General features: G+C 44.6%; 1 protein-coding gene across 50 annotated transcripts in view; it reads left to right on the top strand.

Annotated features, from left to right (window-relative positions):
• The window catches only part of AHNAK2 (AHNAK nucleoprotein 2), an 83,705-nt gene that overhangs the window by 49,855 nt on the left and 15,040 nt on the right, over nucleotides 1-18,810 (top strand). For 19 of the 50 annotated variants that reach the window (XM_050952473.1, XM_050952474.1, XM_050952470.1 and 16 more), the window contains exons 7-12: nucleotides 2,270-3,499; nucleotides 6,956-7,052; nucleotides 8,211-8,359; nucleotides 10,676-11,216; nucleotides 14,691-14,884; nucleotides 16,040-17,006. In XM_050952473.1, the coding sequence (XP_050808430.1) occupies nucleotides 2,270-3,499; nucleotides 6,956-7,052; nucleotides 8,211-8,359; nucleotides 10,676-11,216; nucleotides 14,691-14,884; nucleotides 16,040-17,006 (3,178 nt within the window). The other 31 variants (XM_050952458.1, XM_050952453.1, XM_050952479.1 and 28 more) reach the window with 31 other exon arrangements.

The raw sequence follows: 18,810 nt of genomic DNA, 5'->3' as shown, positions 1-18,810 counted from the left end.
AAGCTTCTTTTTTGCTTTTAAGATCAGCAAGGATTTCACTGTTAAGCCAAGCTGGTTGCCTGCTATATTTACTATTCTTTCTACACATTGGGATGTTTTTTTCCTGCAACTTCAATAAGGATTCTTTAAAATACAGCCAGCTCTCTTGGACTCCTTTCCCCGTCATGTTATTTTCCCAGGGGATCCTGCCCATCAGCTCCCTGAGGGAGTCAAAGTCTGCTTTTCTGAAGTCCAGGGTCTGTATTCTGCTGCTCTCCTTGTGTCAGGATCCTGAACTCAACCATCTCATGGTCACTGCCTCCCAGGTTCCCATCGACTTTTGCTTCCCCTACTAACTCTTCTCTGTTTGTGAGCAGCAGGTCAAGAAGAGCTCCGCCCCTAGTTGGTTCCTCCAGCACTTGCACCAGGAAATTGTCCCCTACACTTTCCAAAAACTTCCTGGATTGTCTGTGCACCGCTGTATTGCTCTCCCAGCAGATATCAGGGTGATTAAAGTCTCCCATGAGAACCAGGGCCTGCGATCTAGTAACTTCTGCTAGTTGCCAGAAGAAAGCCTCGTCCACCTCATCCCCCTGGTCTGGTGGTCTATAGCAGACTCCCACCACAACATCACCCTTGTTGCTCACACTTCTAAACTTAATCCAGAGACTCTCAGGTTTTTCTGCACTTTCATACCGGAGCTCTGAGCAGTCATACTGCTCTCTTACATACAATGCAACTCCCACACCTTTTCTGCCCTGCCTGTCCTTCCTGAACAGTTTATATCCATCCATGATAGTACTCCAGTCATGTGAGTTATCCCACCAAGTCTCTGTTATTCCAATCACATCATAGTTCCTTGACTGTGCCAGGACTTCCAGTTCTCCCTGCTTGTTTGCCATGCTTCTTGCATTTGTGTATAGGCACTTAAGATAACTCGCTGATTGTCCCACTTTCTCGGTCTAAGACAGGAGTCCTCCCCTCTTGCACTCTCCTGCTCGTGCTTCCTCCCGGTATCCCATTTCCCCACTTACCTCAGGGCTTTGGTCCCCTTCCCCTGGTGAACCTAGTTTAAAGTCCTCCTCACTAGGTTAACCAGCCTGCTTGCAAAGATGTTCTTCCCTGTCTTCGTTAGGTGGAGCCTGTTTCTGCCTAGCACTCCTCCTTCTTGGAACAACATCCCATGGTCGAAGAATCCAAAGCCTTCTCTCCAACACCACATTCGTTCACTTCCACAATTCGACGGTCTCTACCCAGACCTTTTCCCTGCACAGGGAGGATGGACGAGAACACCACTTGTGCCTCAAACTCCTTTATCCTTCTTCCCAGAGCCACGTAGTCTACAGTGATCCGCTCAAGGTCATTCTTGGCAGTATCATTGGTGCCCACGTGGAGAAGCAGGAAGGGGTAGTGATCTGAGGGCTTGATGAGTCCACGTGCTTCACTTTACTACCTTTATGATACTTTTGGACAAAACCTGCAGTTCTCACTCAGGGTGAAATCTGCTCCTATGCAGAAAGCCAGCACAAAAACTGTGGACCTCTTTAGTCCAAATTAAGCCCTGTGTACAAGGGAGTATTTCACGTAAGTCCTTAATCAAGCTAAACTTGCATTGAATATGTTAGTAGTTTAGTTTTCTTGAAGGGAGGACTCAGAGCCTGACCCAGCTTCCATTACATTGAATGGAAACAGGAGCAGGTCCAGAGTGAAAAAGGGATATGGTTCTTCGACTATAAACTAGTGATAGAGAAAATATAAAATCATCAAACAACAAGGACAAATTTTTAATACATACTTTTAGTCACAATGTTTTAGAGTTCAATTAGGTATCCTAGGGATCTGAGCCTGCTCCAAATGAAGTCAGTATTAGCCATGGTTAGAATTTTTCAACATACAAAATGTCAATGAAAAATGGCTGTTCTTTTGAGCACTTCTAGTCAATATTGGTTTAGCCACTGACATCTGTCGCAACAGAATCTAATCATGGGTCTCCATCTGATTAAAATGCATCTTATTTCTCACACTGCAAATTGAATAATCTCTGAATAAAATATATTGAGGAGTTGCTGTTGACTACAAGCCAGCATGTTTTATATACAATCTAGACATCGGTAGCTATATACATCTATGAACTTAGTACAATAAGTTCATTTCATGTAACTTTTGATTGTATTGCACCTTCAATTTTTAGTGTGTTTATATGTCCAAAAAGTAGTTCATTTTAAACAAAACAAGATGAACATTATACACATTTTATATTAATATTTACAAAAAACAAACTCTTCTTCAGGAAAAAGAGCTTAATGAAAAAATTCCTGGAACAACACTGGAAATTTCAGAAAAGATTATTTCAGAAGAAGACAAGGAAAAGGGAATTGTAAAACAAAGGGTGGGAAGAACAAAACGACCCAGAAAAGAGAGATTGTCCTGGCCCAAATTCCAGTCAATGAAAAATAAAAAGATTTTGGGGCACAGAAGATCTCATAGTACATCAGATGCACATGAGCATGCGACACAAGATATTTCCCCAACAAGCACTGACACTGAGTCACAATTACAACAAGAAGAATTCTGTTCTAAAGAGAAAAAAGGAAGCCAAAAGAAACTGAAGTTCCCTAATATTGGATTCAAAATGCATAGAACAAAAGCAGAAACAGAAGAGAAGCAGAGATTAGAAATAAAAACCATGACACCAACAAAAAAGGATAAAATACGAAAAGAAGATGTCAGCATGGAAACTCCAGAAATACTAACTGTACAATATAGCGCATCTTCCGCATATGAAACAAAAGTAAGTGAAATACAAGACAATGTCAAAAAAGACTTAAAAGACATGGAAAATGGCTTACCAATTTATACAGAGAAGTACTCTGAAGTTGAAATTAACATTACAAAACAAAAAGACCAGATAGCAACATCTAAACCTACTACTGCAACATCACAAATACCACCAATAACAACAGAAATTTCTAAACCTACATCAGAAATACAAACACCTGGTCTCAAAGACATACAAAGCAAACAAATACCACAAGCTTTACCAAGGACGAGAAAAAAGAAACAAAAAGGTTCATCAGAAGAAAAATCCATCAAAATTTCTCTGCAACCTCCTGAAGAAGGGATAACAAATAAAGAAATGAGGGATCACCTAGAACACACTTCTGTTCAAATAAAGGGCCTAGAAATAAAAACAACAAAAAAAGAAACCGGAAAAACAAAACAAGAAAACGAGATGAATGAAGAATGTGAGCACGATCAGATGCAAATATCAGATATACAAAAAGAAAACTTTGGCATTTACACCAATAAGGGAAAGAAGCCAGAAAGTGAAATCACATTACACAAACTGGAAACTGACATACACAAGAAAACAGTAAAAATAGAAGCAACTGAAATTGATATGAACGTCCCAAAAGCACCAGTGCAAATCGATCCTGTGACAGAGGGCTCAGGCTGGAAAATGCAACTGCTATCACTCAAAATGCCAAAAGTGCTGAAAGCAGACATTCAAGCACCAAAGGTGCACATCACCCTCCCATCAGAAGATGTTTCTCCTCCAAAAGCGGAGGTGGAGATTAAGGGCCAAGAAGAAACAGCTAAAGCGGTGCAGATAGAAGGTGAAATAAAAGCCACAGATAAAGATGCCAAAGGAAAAGAAAGTAAGTTCAAAATGCCAAAATTCAGTATGCCTTCATTTGGCTGGTCCACCTCAAAAGAGACCAGTGGTGGAGTAGCAGATGTTGAAGCAAGCCTGAAAGAGCCCCAGGTGACAATGCCATTAGCCAGGGAAGAAGGAGAAATAACAGTGTCAGGACCTGCAATCCAGGCTCCAAATGTTGAACTCGATATCGGGACATCTGCAGGAAAAGATGGTGAGAAGGGGAAAATTAAAATGCCTGATGTTAAGCTGCCGAGTGTGAAGCTTCCCAAAGTCAAGGCTCCCCGGGTACAGGTCAGTCTGCCAAAGGTGGAGACAGATATTTCCCTTCCCAAATCACAAGCCGAAATTAAAGAGGGGAGATTTGAAGTGAAAGTTCCTGACATGGAAAGCCATATTGAAGTTGAGACAGGGAAAGCTGAGGCAACAGGGATGAAAATACACATGCCAAAAGTCAAGATGCCTTCTTTGGGATTTTCTAAACCAGAAATCAAAGCTCCCAAAGTAGACATGGATGTTACTTTACCCAAAGTCGATGTCACACTTCCAACGTGTGATGTCAGTCTTCAAGAAGCTGACCTGAAAGCAGCCTTTGTTCCCGCAGATGTCAAAATCTCAGCACCTGGAGTCAAGATGCCCAAAATAGAAGGTTCCCTTCAGCTGAAGGGTCCAGGGATTGAAGTGAAACAGCCATCAACTGAAATTGCGGTGGAGGGACCGGAGGGGAAAGCTGCCAGTTTGGAAGGGAAAATTCAAATGCCTAAATTTGAAAAGCCAAAGTTTGAAGTTTCACTTCCAAAAGGCAAAGTGCTAGAAGGTGAGATCAGCTTACCCAAAACGGAAGCTGACATTCCCAAGCCAAAAGTCAAAGGCCAAGTGGGTACAAATGGCATGGAAACCCCGACACTAGCAGTGGAAGCTGATGTTCCGGACGTAGAGACTGAAGTTTATGGCTGGAAAATACAAATGCCATCACTCAAAATGCCGAAAGTAGACATTGAAGCACCAAAGGTAGACATCACCCTCCCATCAGTAGATGTTTCTCTTCCAAAGGCCGAGGTGGACATTCAAGGCCCAGAAGCAACAGCTAAAGTGGTGCAGATAGAAGGTGAAATAAAAGTCACTGATAAAGATGCCAAAGGAAAAGAAAGTAAGTTCAAAATGCCAAAATTCAGTATGCCTTCATTTGGCTGGTCCACCACAAAAGAGACCAGTGGTGGAGTAGCAGATCTTGAAGCAAGCCTCAAAGAGCCCCAGGTGACAATGCTGTCAGCCAGGGCAGAAAGAGAGATAACAGTGTCAGGACCTGCAATCCAGGCTCCAAGTGTTGAACTGGAAATCGGGACTTCTGCAGGAACAGATGGTGAGAAGGGAAAAATTAAAATGCCTGATGTTAAGCTGCCGTCTGTGAAGCTTCCCGAGGTCAAAGTTCCTCAGGTACAGGTCAGTCTGCCAAAGGCGGAGGCAGATATTTCCCTTCCCAAATCACAAGCCGAAATTAAACAAGCGAGATTTGAAGTGAAAGTTCCAGACATGGAAAGCCGTATTGAAGTTGAGACAGGGAAAACTGAGGCAGCAGGGATGAAAATACACATGCCAAAAGTCAAGATGCCTTCCATGGGATTTTCTAAATCAAAAACTAAAGCTCCCAAAATAGACGTGGATGTTTCTTTACCCAAAGTCGATGTCACACTTCCAACGTGTGATGTCAGTCTTCAAGAAGCTGACCTGAAAGCAGCCTTTGTTCCCGCAGATGTCAAAATCTCAGCACCTGGAGTCAAGATGCCCAAAATAGAAGGTTCCCTTCAGCTGAAGGGTCCAGGGATTGAAGTGAAACAGCCATCAACTGAAATTGCGGTGGAGGGACCGGAGGGGAAAGCTGCCAGTTTGGAAGGGAAAATTCAAATGCCTAAATTTGAAAAGCCAAAGTTTGAAGTTTCACTTCCAAAAGGCAAAGTGCTAGAAGGTGAGATCAGCTTACCCAAAACGGAAGCTGACATTCCCAAGCCAAAAGTCAAAGGCCAAGTGGGTACAAATGGCATGGAAACCCCGACACTAGCAGTGGAAGCTGATGTTCCGGACGTAGAGACTGAAGTTTATGGCTGGAAAATACAAATGCCATCACTCAAAATGCCGAAAGTAGACATTGAAGCACCAAAGGTAGACATCACCCTCCCATCAGTAGATGTTTCTCTTCCAAAGGCCGAGGTGGACATTCAAGGCCCAGAAGCAACAGCTAAAGTGGTGCAGATAGAAGGTGAAATAAAAGTCACTGATAAAGATGCCAAAGGAAAAGAAAGTAAGTTCAAAATGCCAAAATTCAGTATGCCTTCATTTGGCTGGTCCACCACAAAAGAGACCAGTGGTGGAGTAGCAGATCTTGAAGCAAGCCTCAAAGAGCCCCAGGTGACAATGCTGTCAGCCAGGGCAGAAAGAGAGATAACAGTGTCAGGACCTGCAATCCAGGCTCCAAGTGTTGAACTGGAAATCGGGACTTCTGCAGGAACAGATGGTGAGAAGGGAAAAATTAAAATGCCTGATGTTAAGCTGCCGTCTGTGAAGCTTCCCGAGGTCAAAGTTCCTCAGGTACAGGTCAGTCTGCCAAAGGCGGAGGCAGATATTTCCCTTCCCAAATCACAAGCCGAAATTAAACAAGCGAGATTTGAAGTGAAAGTTCCAGACATGGAAAGCCGTATTGAAGTTGAGACAGGGAAAACTGAGGCAGCAGGGATGAAAATACACATGCCAAAAGTCAAGATGCCTTCCATGGGATTTTCTAAATCAAAAACTAAAGCTCCCAAAATAGACGTGGATGTTTCTTTACCCAAAGTCGATGTCACACTTCCAACGTGTGATGTCAGTCTTCAAGAAGCTGAACTGAAAGCAGCCTCTATTCCCGCAGATGTCAAAATCTCAGCACCTGGAGTCAAGATGCCCAAAATAGAAGGTTCCGTTCAATTGACGGGTCCTGGGATGGAAGCGAAAGAGCCATCGGTTGAATTTGCGGTGGAGGGACCACCCAAGAAAGCTGCCAGTTTAGAAGGGAAAATTCAAATGCCTAAATTTGAAAAGCCCAAGTATGGAGTTTCACTTCCAAAAGGCAAAGTGCCAGAAGGCGAGATCAGCTTACCCAACATGGAAGCGGACATTCCCAAGCCAAAAGTCAAAGGCCAAGTGGGTGCAATCGGTGTGGAAACCCCGACACTAGCAGTGGAAGCTGATGTTCCCGATGTAGAGACTGAAGTTTCTGGCTGGAAAATACAAATGCCATCGCTCAAAATGCCCAAAATGCCGAAGGCAGTCATTGAAGCACCAAAGGTGGACATCACCCTCCCATCAGTAGATGTTTCTCTTCCAAAGGCCAAGGTGGACATTAAGGGCCCAGAAACAACAGCTAAAGCGGTGGAGATAGAAGGTGAAATAAAATTCACTGATAAAGATGCTAAAGGAAAAGAAAGAAAATTCAAAATGCCAACATTTGGCATGCCTTCATTTGGCTGGTCCACCTCAAAAGAGACCAGTGGGGGAGTAGCAGATGTTGAAGCAAGCCTCAAAGAACCCCAAGTGACATTGCCATCAGCCAGGGAAGAAGGAGAGATAACAGTGTCAGGACCTGCAATCCAGGCTCCAGGTGTTGAACTGGAAATCGGGACTTCTGCAGGAACAGATGGTGAGAAGGGAAAAATTAAAATGCCTGATGTTAAGCTTCCAAGTGTGAAGCTTCCCGAGGTCAAGGCTCCCCAGGTACAGGTCAGTCTGCCAAAGGTGGAGGCAGATATTTCCTTTCCCAAATCACAAGCTGAAATTCAAGAGGCGGGATTTGAAGTGAAAGTTCCCGACACGGAAAGCCGTACTGAAGTTGAGCCAGGGAAAGCTGAGGCAACAGGGAAGAAAATACACATGCCAAAAGTCAAGATGCCTTCTATAGGATTTTCAAAACCAGAAATCAAAACTCCCAAAGGAGACGTGGATATTTCTTTACCCAAAGCCGATGTCACACTTCCAACGTGTGATGTCAGTCTTCAAGAAGCTGACCTGAAAGCAGCCTCTGTTCCCGCAAATGTCAAAATCTCAGCACCTGGAGTCAAGATGCCCAAAATAGAAGGTTCCGTTCAGCTGAAGGGTCCAGGGATTGAAGAGAAACAGCCATCAGCTGAAATTACAGAGGAGGGAGCAGAGGGGAAAGCTGCCAGTTTGGAAGGGAAAATTCAAATGCCTAAATTTCAAAAGCCAAAGTTTGGAGTTTCACATCCAAAAGGCAAAGTACCAGAAGGCGAGATCAGCTTACCCAAAAAGGAAGCTGATATTCCCAAGCCAAAAGTCAAAGGCCAAGTGAGTGCAATTGGCGTGGAAACCCCGACACTAGCAGTGGAAGCTGATGTTCCTGACGTAGGGAGTGAAGCTTCCGGCTGTAAAATACAAATGCCATCACTCAAAATGCCCAAAATGCCGAGAGCAGACATTCAAGCACCACAGGTGGACATCACCCTCCCATCAGTAGATGTTTCTATTCCAAAGGCAGAAGTGGAGATTAAGGGCCCAGAAGCAACAGCTAAAGAGGTGGAAATAGAAGGTGAAATAAAAGCCACTGATAAAGATGCTAAAGGAAAAGAAAGTAAATTCAAAATGCCAAAATTCAGTATGCCTTCATTTGGCTGGTCCACCACAAAAGAGACCAGTGGTGGAGTAGCAGATATTGAAGCAAGCCTCAAAGAGCCCCAGGTGACAACGCCATCAGCCAGGGCAGAAGGAGAGATAACAGTGTCAGAACCTGCAATCCAGGCTCCAAGTGTTGAACTGGAAATTGGGACTTCTGCAGGAACAGATGGTGAGAAGGGAAAAATTAAAATGCCTGATGTAAAGCTTCCGAGTGTGAAACTTCCCAAAGTTAAGGCTCCTCAGGTACAGGTCAGTCTACCTAAGATGGAGGCAGATATTTCTCTTCCCAAATCACAAGCTGAAATTAAAGAGGGGGGATTTGAAGTGAAAGCTCCCGACATGGAAAGTCGTATTGAAGTTGAGACAGAGAAAACTGAGGCAGCAGGGATGAAAATACACATGCCAAAAGTCAAGATGCCTTCCATGGGATTTTCTAAACCAAAAACTAAAGCTCCCAAAATAGACATGGATGTTACTTTACTCAAAGTCGATGTCACACTTCCAACGTGTGATGTAAGTCTTCAAGAAGCTGACCTGAAAGCAGCCTCTGTTCCCGCAGATGTCAAAATCTCAGCACCTGGAGTCAAGATTCCCAAAATAGAAGGTTCCATTCAGCTGAAGGGTCCAGGGATTGAAGTGAAACAACCATCAGCTGAAATTACAGTAGAGGGCCCAGAGGGGAAAGCTGCCAGTTTGGAAGGGAAAATTCAAATGCCTAAATTTGAAAAGCCAAAGTTTGGCGTTTCACGTCCAGAAGGCAAAGTTCCAGAAGGCGAGATCAGCTTACCCAAAAAGGAAGCTGACATTCCCAAGCCAAAAGTCAAAGGCCAAGTGGGTGTAATCGGCGTGGAGACCTCGACGCTAGCAGTGGAAGCTGATGTTCCTGATGTAGAGAGTGAAGCTTCCGGCTGGAAAATACAAATGCCATCACTCAAAATACTCAAAATGCCGAGAGCAGACATTCAAGCACCAAAGGTGGACATCACCCTCCCATCAGTAGATGTTCCTATTCCAAAGGCAGAAGTGGAGATTAAAGGCCCAGAAGCAACAGCTAACAAGATGGAGATAGAAGGTGAAATAAAAGCCACTGATAAAGATGCTAAAAGAAAAGAAAGTAAATTCAAAATGCCAAAATTCAGTATGCCTTCATTTGGCTGGTCCACCACAAAAGAGACCAGTGGTGGAGTAGCAGATATTGAAGCAAGCCTGAAAGAGCCCCAGGTGACAATGCCATCAGCCAGGGTAGAAGGAGATATAACAGTGTCAGGACCTGCAATCCAGGCTCCAAGTGTTGAACTGGAAGTCGGGACTTCTGCAGGAACAGATGGTGAGAAGGGAAAAATTAAAATGCCTGATGTTAAGCTGCCGTGTGTGAAACTTCCCGAGGTCAAGGCTCCCCAGGTACAGGTCAGTCTGCCAAAGGTGGAGGCAGATATTTCCCTTCCCAAATCACAAGCTGAAATTAAAGAGGGGGGATTTGAAGTGAAAGATCCCGACACGGAAAGCCGTATTGAAGTTGAGACAGGGAAAGCTGAGGCAACAGGGATGAAAATACACTTGCCAAAAGTCAAGATGCCTTCTATAGGATTTTCTAAACCAGAAATCAAAGCTCCCAAAGGAGACGTGGATATTTCTTTACCCAAAGCCGATGTCAGACTTCCAACGTGTGATGTCAGTCTTCAAGAAGCGGACCTGAAAGCAGCCTCTGTTCCCGCAGATGTCAAAATCTCAGCACCTGGAGTCAAGATGCCCAAAATAGAAGGTTCCGTTCAGCTGAAGGGTCCAGGGATTGAAGTGAAACAGCCATCAGCTGAAATTAGAGTGGAGGGACCAGAGGGGAAAGCTGCCAGTTTAGAAGGGAAAATTCAAATGCCTAAATTTGAAAAGCCAAAGTTTGGAGTTTCACATCCAAAAGGCAAAGTGCCAGAAGGCGAGATCAGCTTACCCAAAATGGAAGTTGACATTCCCAAGCCAAAATTCAAAGACCAAGTGGGTTCAATTGGCATGGAAAGCCCGACGCTAACAGTGGAAGCTGATGTTCCCGACGTAGAGACTGAAGCTTCCGGCTGGAAAATGCAAATGCCATCACTCAAAATGCCCAAAATTCCGAAAGCAGACATTGAAGCACCAAAGGTGGACATCACCCTCCCATCAGTAGATGTTTCTATTCCAAAAGCAGAAGTGGAGATTAAGGGCCCAGAAGCAACAGCTAAAGAGGTGGAGACAGAAGGTGAAATAAAAGTCACTGATAAAGATGCTAAAGGAAAAGAAAGTAAATTCAAAATGCCAACATTTGGTATGCCTTCATTTGGCTGGTCCAACACAAAAGAAACCAGTGGTGGAGTAGCAGATATTGAAGTAAGCCTAAAAGAGCCCCAGGTGACAATGCCATCAGCCAGGGCAGAAGGAGAGATAACAGTGTCAGAACCTGCAGTCCAGGCTCCAAGTGTTGAACGGGAAATCGGGACTTCTGCAGGAACAGATGGTGAGAAGGGAAAAATTAAAATGCCTGATGTTAAGCTTCCGAGTGTGAAGCTTCCCAAAGTTAAGGCTCCTCAGGTACAGGTCAGTCTACCTAAGATGGAGGCAGATATTTCTCTTCCCAAATCACAAACTGAACTTAAAGAGGGGGGATTTGAAGTGATAGCTCCCGACATGGAAAGTCGTATTGAAGTTGAGACAGGGAAAACTGAGGCAGCAGGGATGAAAATTCACATGCCAAAAGTCAAGATGCCTTCCATGGGATTTTCTAAACCAAAAACTAAAGCTCCCAAAATAGAAGTGGATGTCACTTTACCCAAAGTCGATGTCACACTTCCAACGTGCGATGTCAGTCTTCAAGAAGCTGACCTGAAAGCAGCCTCTGTTCCCGCAGATGTCAAAATCTCAGCACCTGGAGTCAAGATGCCCAAAATAGAAGGTTCCGTTCAGCTGAAGGGTCCAGGGATTGAAGAGAAACAGCCATCAGCTGAAATTACAGAGGAGGGACCAGAGGGGAAAGCTGCCATTTTGGAAGGGAAAATTCAAATGCCTAAATTTGAAAAGCCAAAGTTTGGAGTTTCACGTCCAAAAGGCAAAGTTCCAGAAGGCGAGATCAGCTTACCCAAAAAGGAAGCTGACATTCCCAAGCCAAAAGTCAAAGGCCAAGTAGGTGCAATTGGCATGGAAATCCCGACGCTAACAGTGGAAGCTGATGTTCCCGACGTAGAAACTGAGGCTTCCAGCTGGAAAATGCAAATGCCATCACTCAAAATGCCCAAAATGCCGAAAGCAGATATTGAAGTACCAAAGGTAGACATTACCCTCCCATCAGTAGATGTTCCTCTTCCAACAGCCACGGTGGACATTAAGGGCCCAGAAGCAACAGCTAAAGCAGTGGAAATAGAAGGGGAAATAAAAGCCACTGATAAAGATGCTAAAGGAAAAGAAAGTATATTCAAAATGCCAACATTTGCCATGCCTTCATTTGGCTGGTCCACCTCAAAAGAGACCAGTGGTGGAGTAGCAGATGTTGAACCAAGCCTCAAAGAGCCCCAGGTGACATTGCCATCAGCCAGGGAAGAAGGAGAGATAACAGTGTCAGGACCGGCAATCCAGGCTCCAAGTGTTGAACTGGAAATCGGGATTTCTGCAGGAAAAGATGGTGAGAAGGGAAAAATTAAAATGCCTGATGTTAAGCTGCCGAGTGTGAAGCTTCCTGAGGTCAAGGCTCCCCAGGTACAGGTCAGTCTGCCAAAGGTGGAGGCAGATATTTCCCTTCCCAAATCACAAGCCCAAATTAAAGAGGGGGGATTTGAAGTGAAAGTTCCCGACATGGAAAGCCTTATTGAAGTTGAGACAGGGAAAACTGAGGCAACAGGGATGAAAATACACATGCCAAAAGTCAAGATGCCTTCTTTGGGATTTTCTAAACCAGAAATCAAAGCTCCCAAAGGAGATGTGGATGTTACTATATCCAAAGTCGATGTCACACTTCCAACGTGTGATGTCAGTCTTCAAGAAGCTGACCTGAAAGCAGCCTCTGTTCCCGCAGATGTCAAAATCTCAACACCTGGAGTCAAGATGCCCAAAATAGAAGGTTCCGTTCAGCTGAAGGATCCAGGGATTGAAGTTAAACAGCCATCAGCTGATATTGCGGTGGAGGGAGCAGAGATAAAAGCTGCCAGTTTGGAAGGGAAAATTCAAATGCCTAAATTTGAAAAGCCAAAGTTTGGCATTTCACGTCCAGAAGGCAAAGTGCCAGAATGCGAGATCAGCTTATCCAAAAAGGAAGCTGACATTCCCAAGCCAAAAGTCAAAGGCCAAGTGGGTGCAATTGGTGAGGAAACCTCGACGCTAGCAGTGGAAGCTGACGTTCCTGACATAGAGAGTGAAGCTTCCGGCTGGAAAATACAAATGCCATCATTCAAAATGCCCAAAATACCGAGAGCAGACATTGAAGCACCAAATGTGGACATCACTCTCCCATCAGTAGATGTTTCTATTCCAAAGGCAAAAGTGGAGATTAAGGGCCCAGAAGCAACAGCTAAAGAGGTGGAAATAGAAGGTGAAATAAAAGCCACTGATAAAGATGCTAAAGGAAAAGAAAGTAAATTCAAAATGCCAAAATTCAGTATGCCTTCATTTGGCTGGTCCACCACAAAAGAGACCAGTGGTGGAGTAGCAGATATTGAAGCAAGCCTCAAAGAGCCCCAGGTGACAACGCCATCAGCCAGGGCAGAAGGAGAGATAACAGTGTCAGAACCTGCAATCCAGGCTCCAAGTGTTGAACTGGAAATTGGGACTTCTGCAGGAACAGATGGTGAGAAGGGAAAAATTAAAATGCCTGATGTAAAGCTTCCGAGTGTGAAACTTCCCAAAGTTAAGGCTCCTCAGGTACAGGTCAGTCTACCTAAGATGGAGGCAGATATTTCTCTTCCCAAATCACAAGCTGAAATTAAAGAGGGGGGATTTGAAGTGAAAGCTCCCGACATGGAAAGTCGTATTGAAGTTGAGACAGAGAAAACTGAGGCAGCAGGGATGAAAATACACATGCCAAAAGTCAAGATGCCTTCCATGGGATTTTCTAAACCAAAAACTAAAGCTCCCAAAATAGACATGGATGTTACTTTACTCAAAGTCGATGTCACACTTCCAACGTGTGATGTAAGTCTTCAAGAAGCTGACCTGAAAGCAGCCTCTGTTCCCGCAGATGTCAAAATCTCAGCACCTGGAGTCAAGATTCCCAAAATAGAAGGTTCCATTCAGCTGAAGGGTCCAGGGATTGAAGTGAAACAACCATCAGCTGAAATTACAGTAGAGGGCCCAGAGGGGAAAGCTGCCAGTTTGGAAGGGAAAATTCAAATGCCTAAATTTGAAAAGCCAAAGTTTGGCGTTTCACGTCCAGAAGGCAAAGTTCCAGAAGGCGAGATCAGCTTACCCAAAAAGGAAGCTGACATTCCCAAGCCAAAAGTCAAAGGCCAAGTGGGTGTAATCGGCGTGGAGACCTCGACGCTAGCAGTGGAAGCTGATGTTCCTGATGTAGAGAGTGAAGCTTCCGGCTGGAAAATACAAATGCCATCACTCAAAATACTCAAAATGCCGAGAGCAGACATTCAAGCACCAAAGGTGGACATCACCCTCCCATCAGTAGATGTTCCTATTCCAAAGGCAGAAGTGGAGATTAAAGGCCCAGAAGCAACAGCTAACAAGATGGAGATAGAAGGTGAAATAAAAGCCACTGATAAAGATGCTAAAAGAAAAGAAAGTAAATTCAAAATGCCAAAATTCAGTATGCCTTCATTTGGCTGGTCCACCACAAAAGAGACCAGTGGTGGAGTAGCAGATATTGAAGCAAGCCTGAAAGAGCCCCAGGTGACAATGCCATCAGCCAGGGTAGAAGGAGATATAACAGTGTCAGGACCTGCAATCCAGGCTCCAAGTGTTGAACTGGAAGTCGGGACTTCTGCAGGAACAGATGGTGAGAAGGGAAAAATTAAAATGCCTGATGTTAAGCTGCCGTGTGTGAAACTTCCCGAGGTCAAGGCTCCCCAGGTACAGGTCAGTCTGCCAAAGGTGGAGGCAGATATTTCCCTTCCCAAATCACAAGCTGAAATTAAAGAGGGGGGATTTGAAGTGAAAGATCCCGACACGGAAAGCCGTATTGAAGTTGAGACAGGGAAAGCTGAGGCAACAGGGATGAAAATACACTTGCCAAAAGTCAAGATGCCTTCTATAGGATTTTCTAAACCAGAAATCAAAGCTCCCAAAGGAGACGTGGATATTTCTTTACCCAAAGCCGATGTCAGACTTCCAACGTGTGATGTCAGTCTTCAAGAAGCGGACCTGAAAGCAGCCTCTGTTCCCGCAGATGTCAAAATCTCAGCACCTGGAGTCAAGATGCCCAAAATAGAAGGTTCCGTTCAGCTGAAGGGTCCAGGGATTGAAGTGAAACAGCCATCAGCTGAAATTAGAGTGGAGGGACCAGAGGGGAAAGCTGCCAGTTTAGAAGGGAAAATTCAAATGCCTAAATTTGAAAAGCCAAAGTTTGGAGTTTCACATCCAAAAGGCAAAGTGCCAGAAGGCGAGATCAGCTTACCCAAAATGGAAGTTGACATTCCCAAGCCAAAATTCAAAGACCAAGTGGGTTCAATTGGCATGGAAAGCCCGACGCTAACAGTGGAAGCTGATGTTCCCGACGTAGAGACTGAAGCTTCCGGCTGGAAAATGCAAATGCCATCACTCAAAATGCCCAAAATTCCGAAAGCAGACATTGAAGCACCAAAGGTGGACATCACCCTCCCATCAGTAGATGTTTCTATTCCAAAAGCAGAAGTGGAGATTAAGGGCCCAGAAGCAACAGCTAAAGAGGTGGAGACAGAAGGTGAAATAAAAGTCACTGATAAAGATGCTAAAGGAAAAGAAAGTAAATTCAAAATGCCAACATTTGGTATGCCTTCATTTGGCTGGTCCAACACAAAAGAAACCAGTGGTGGAGTAGCAGATATTGAAGTAAGCCTAAAAGAGCCCCAGGTGACAATGCCATCAGCCAGGGCAGAAGGAGAGATAACAGTGTCAGAACCTGCAGTCCAGGCTCCAAGTGTTGAACGGGAAATCGGGACTTCTGCAGGAACAGATGGTGAGAAGGGAAAAATTAAAATGCCTGATGTTAAGCTTCCGAGTGTGAAGCTTCCCAAAGTTAAGGCTCCTCAGGTACAGGTCAGTCTACCTAAGATGGAGGCAGATATTTCTCTTCCCAAATCACAAACTGAACTTAAAGAGGGGGGATTTGAAGTGATAGCTCCCGACATGGAAAGTCGTATTGAAGTTGAGACAGGGAAAACTGAGGCAGCAGGGATGAAAATTCACATGCCAAAAGTCAAGATGCCTTCCATGGGATTTTCTAAACCAAAAACTAAAGCTCCCAAAATAGAAGTGGATGTCACTTTACCCAAAGTCGATGTCACACTTCCAACGTGCGATGTCAGTCTTCAAGAAGCTGACCTGAAAGCAGCCTCTGTTCCCGCAGATGTCAAAATCTCAGCACCTGGAGTCAAGATGCCCAAAATAGAAGGTTCCGTTCAGCTGAAGGGTCCAGGGATTGAAGAGAAACAGCCATCAGCTGAAATTACAGAGGAGGGACCAGAGGGGAAAGCTGCCATTTTGGAAGGGAAAATTCAAATGCCTAAATTTGAAAAGCCAAAGTTTGGAGTTTCACGTCCAAAAGGCAAAGTTCCAGAAGGCGAGATCAGCTTACCCAAAAAGGAAGCTGACATTCCCAAGCCAAAAGTCAAAGGCCAAGTAGGTGCAATTGGCATGGAAATCCCGACGCTAACAGTGGAAGCTGATGTTCCCGACGTAGAAACTGAGGCTTCCAGCTGGAAAATGCAAATGCCATCACTCAAAATGCCCAAAATGCCGAAAGCAGATATTGAAGTACCAAAGGTAGACATTACCCTCCCATCAGTAGATGTTCCTCTTCCAACAGCCACGGTGGACATTAAGGGCCCAGAAGCAACAGCTAAAGCAGTGGAAATAGAAGGGGAAATAAAAGCCACTGATAAAGATGCTAAAGGAAAAGAAAGTATATTCAAAATGCCAACATTTGCCATGCCTTCATTTGGCTGGTCCACCTCAAAAGAGACCAGTGGTGGAGTAGCAGATGTTGAACCAAGCCTCAAAGAGCCCCAGGTGACATTGCCATCAGCCAGGGAAGAAGGAGAGATAACAGTGTCAGGACCGGCAATCCAGGCTCCAAGTGTTGAACTGGAAATCGGGATTTCTGCAGGAAAAGATGGTGAGAAGGGAAAAATTAAAATGCCTGATGTTAAGCTGCCGAGTGTGAAGCTTCCTGAGGTCAAGGCTCCCCAGGTACAGGTCAGTCTGCCAAAGGTGGAGGCAGATATTTCCCTTCCCAAATCACAAGCCCAAATTAAAGAGGGGGGATTTGAAGTGAAAGTTCCCGACATGGAAAGCCTTATTGAAGTTGAGACAGGGAAAACTGAGGCAACAGGGATGAAAATACACATGCCAAAAGTCAAGATGCCTTCTTTGGGATTTTCTAAACCAGAAATCAAAGCTCCCAAAGGAGATGTGGATGTTACTATATCCAAAGTCGATGTCACACTTCCAACGTGTGATGTCAGTCTTCAAGAAGCTGACCTGAAAGCAGCCTCTGTTCCCGCAGATGTCAAAATCTCAACACCTGGAGTCAAGATGCCCAAAATAGAAGGTTCCGTTCAGCTGAAGGATCCAGGGATTGAAGTTAAACAGCCATCAGCTGATATTGCGGTGGAGGGAGCAGAGATAAAAGCTGCCAGTTTGGAAGGGAAAATTCAAATGCCTAAATTTGAAAAGCCAAAGTTTGGCATTTCACGTCCAGAAGGCAAAGTGCCAGAATGCGAGATCAGCTTATCCAAAAAGGAAGCTGACATTCCCAAGCCAAAAGTCAAAGGCCAAGTGGGTGCAATTGGTGAGGAAACCTCGACGCTAGCAGTGGAAGCTGACGTTCCTGACATAGAGAGTGAAGCTTCCGGCTGGAAAATACAAATGCCATCATTCAAAATGCCCAAAATACCGAGAGCAGACATTGAAGCACCAAATGTGGACATCACTCTCCCATCAGTAGATGTTTCTATTCCAAAGGCAAAAGTGGAGATTAAGGGCCCAGAAGCAACAGCTAAAGAGGTGGAAATAGAAGGTGAAATAAAAGCCACTGATAAAGATGCTAAAGGAAAAGAAAGTAAATTCAAAATGCCAAAATTCAGTATGCCTTCATTTGGCTGGTCCACCACAAAAGAGACCAGTGGTGGAGTAGCAGATATTGAAGCAAGCCTCAAAGAGCCCCAGGTGACAACGCCATCAGCCAGGGCAGAAGGAGAGATAACAGTGTCAGAACCTGCAATCCAGGCTCCAAGTGTTGAACTGGAAATTGGGACTTCTGCAGGAACAGATGGTGAGAAGGGAAAAATTAAAATGCCTGATGTAAAGCTTCCGAGTGTGAAACTTCCCAAAGTTAAGGCTCCTCAGGTACAGGTCAGTCTACCTAAGATGGAGGCAGATATTTCTCTTCCCAAATCACAAGCTGAAATTAAAGAGGGGGGATTTGAAGTGAAAGCTCCCGACATGGAAAGTCGTATTGAAGTTGAGACAGAGAAAACTGAGGCAGCAGGGATGAAAATACACATGCCAAAAGTCAAGATGCCTTCCATGGGATTTTCTAAACCAAAAACTAAAGCTCCCAAAATAGACATGGATGTTACTTTACTCAAAGTCGATGTCACACTTCCAACGTGTGATGTAAGTCTTCAAGAAGCTGACCTGAAAGCAGCCTCTGTTCCCGCAGATGTCAAAATCTCAGCACCTGGAGTCAAGATTCCCAAAATAGAAGGTTCCATTCAGCTGAAGGGTCCAGGGATTGAAGTGAAACAACCATCAGCTGAAATTACAGTAGAGGGCCCAGAGGGGAAAGCTGCCAGTTTGGAAGGGAAAATTCAAATGCCTAAATTTGAAAAGCCAAAGTTTGGCGTTTCACGTCCAGAAGGCAAAGTTCCAGAAGGCGAGATCAGCTTACCCAAAAAGGAAGCTGACATTCCCAAGCCAAAAGTCAAAGGCCAAGTGGGTGTAATCGGCGTGGAGACCTCGACGCTAGCAGTGGAAGCTGATGTTCCTGATGTAGAGAGTGAAGCTTCCGGCTGGAAAATACAAATGCCATCACTCAAAATACTCAAAATGCCGAGAGCAGACATTCAAGCACCAAAGGTGGACATCACCCTCCCATCAGTAGATGTTCCTATTCCAAAGGCAGAAGTGGAGATTAAAGGCCCAGAAGCAACAGCTAACAAGATGGAGATAGAAGGTGAAATAAAAGCCACTGATAAAGATGCTAAAAGAAAAGAAAGTAAATTCAAAATGCCAAAATTCAGTATGCCTTCATTTGGCTGGTCCACCACAAAAGAGACCAGTGGTGGAGTAGCAGATATTGAAGCAAGCCTGAAAGAGCCCCAGGTGACAATGCCATCAGCCAGGGTAGAAGG

Source organism: Gopherus flavomarginatus, chromosome 5 (assembly GCF_025201925.1).
Source record: "Gopherus flavomarginatus isolate rGopFla2 chromosome 5, rGopFla2.mat.asm, whole genome shotgun sequence".
NCBI classification, from domain to species: Eukaryota; Metazoa; Chordata; order Testudines; family Testudinidae; genus Gopherus; species Gopherus flavomarginatus.
Note: the sequence above shows the minus strand (reverse complement) of the source record. Positions and strands in the feature narration are given on the sequence as shown.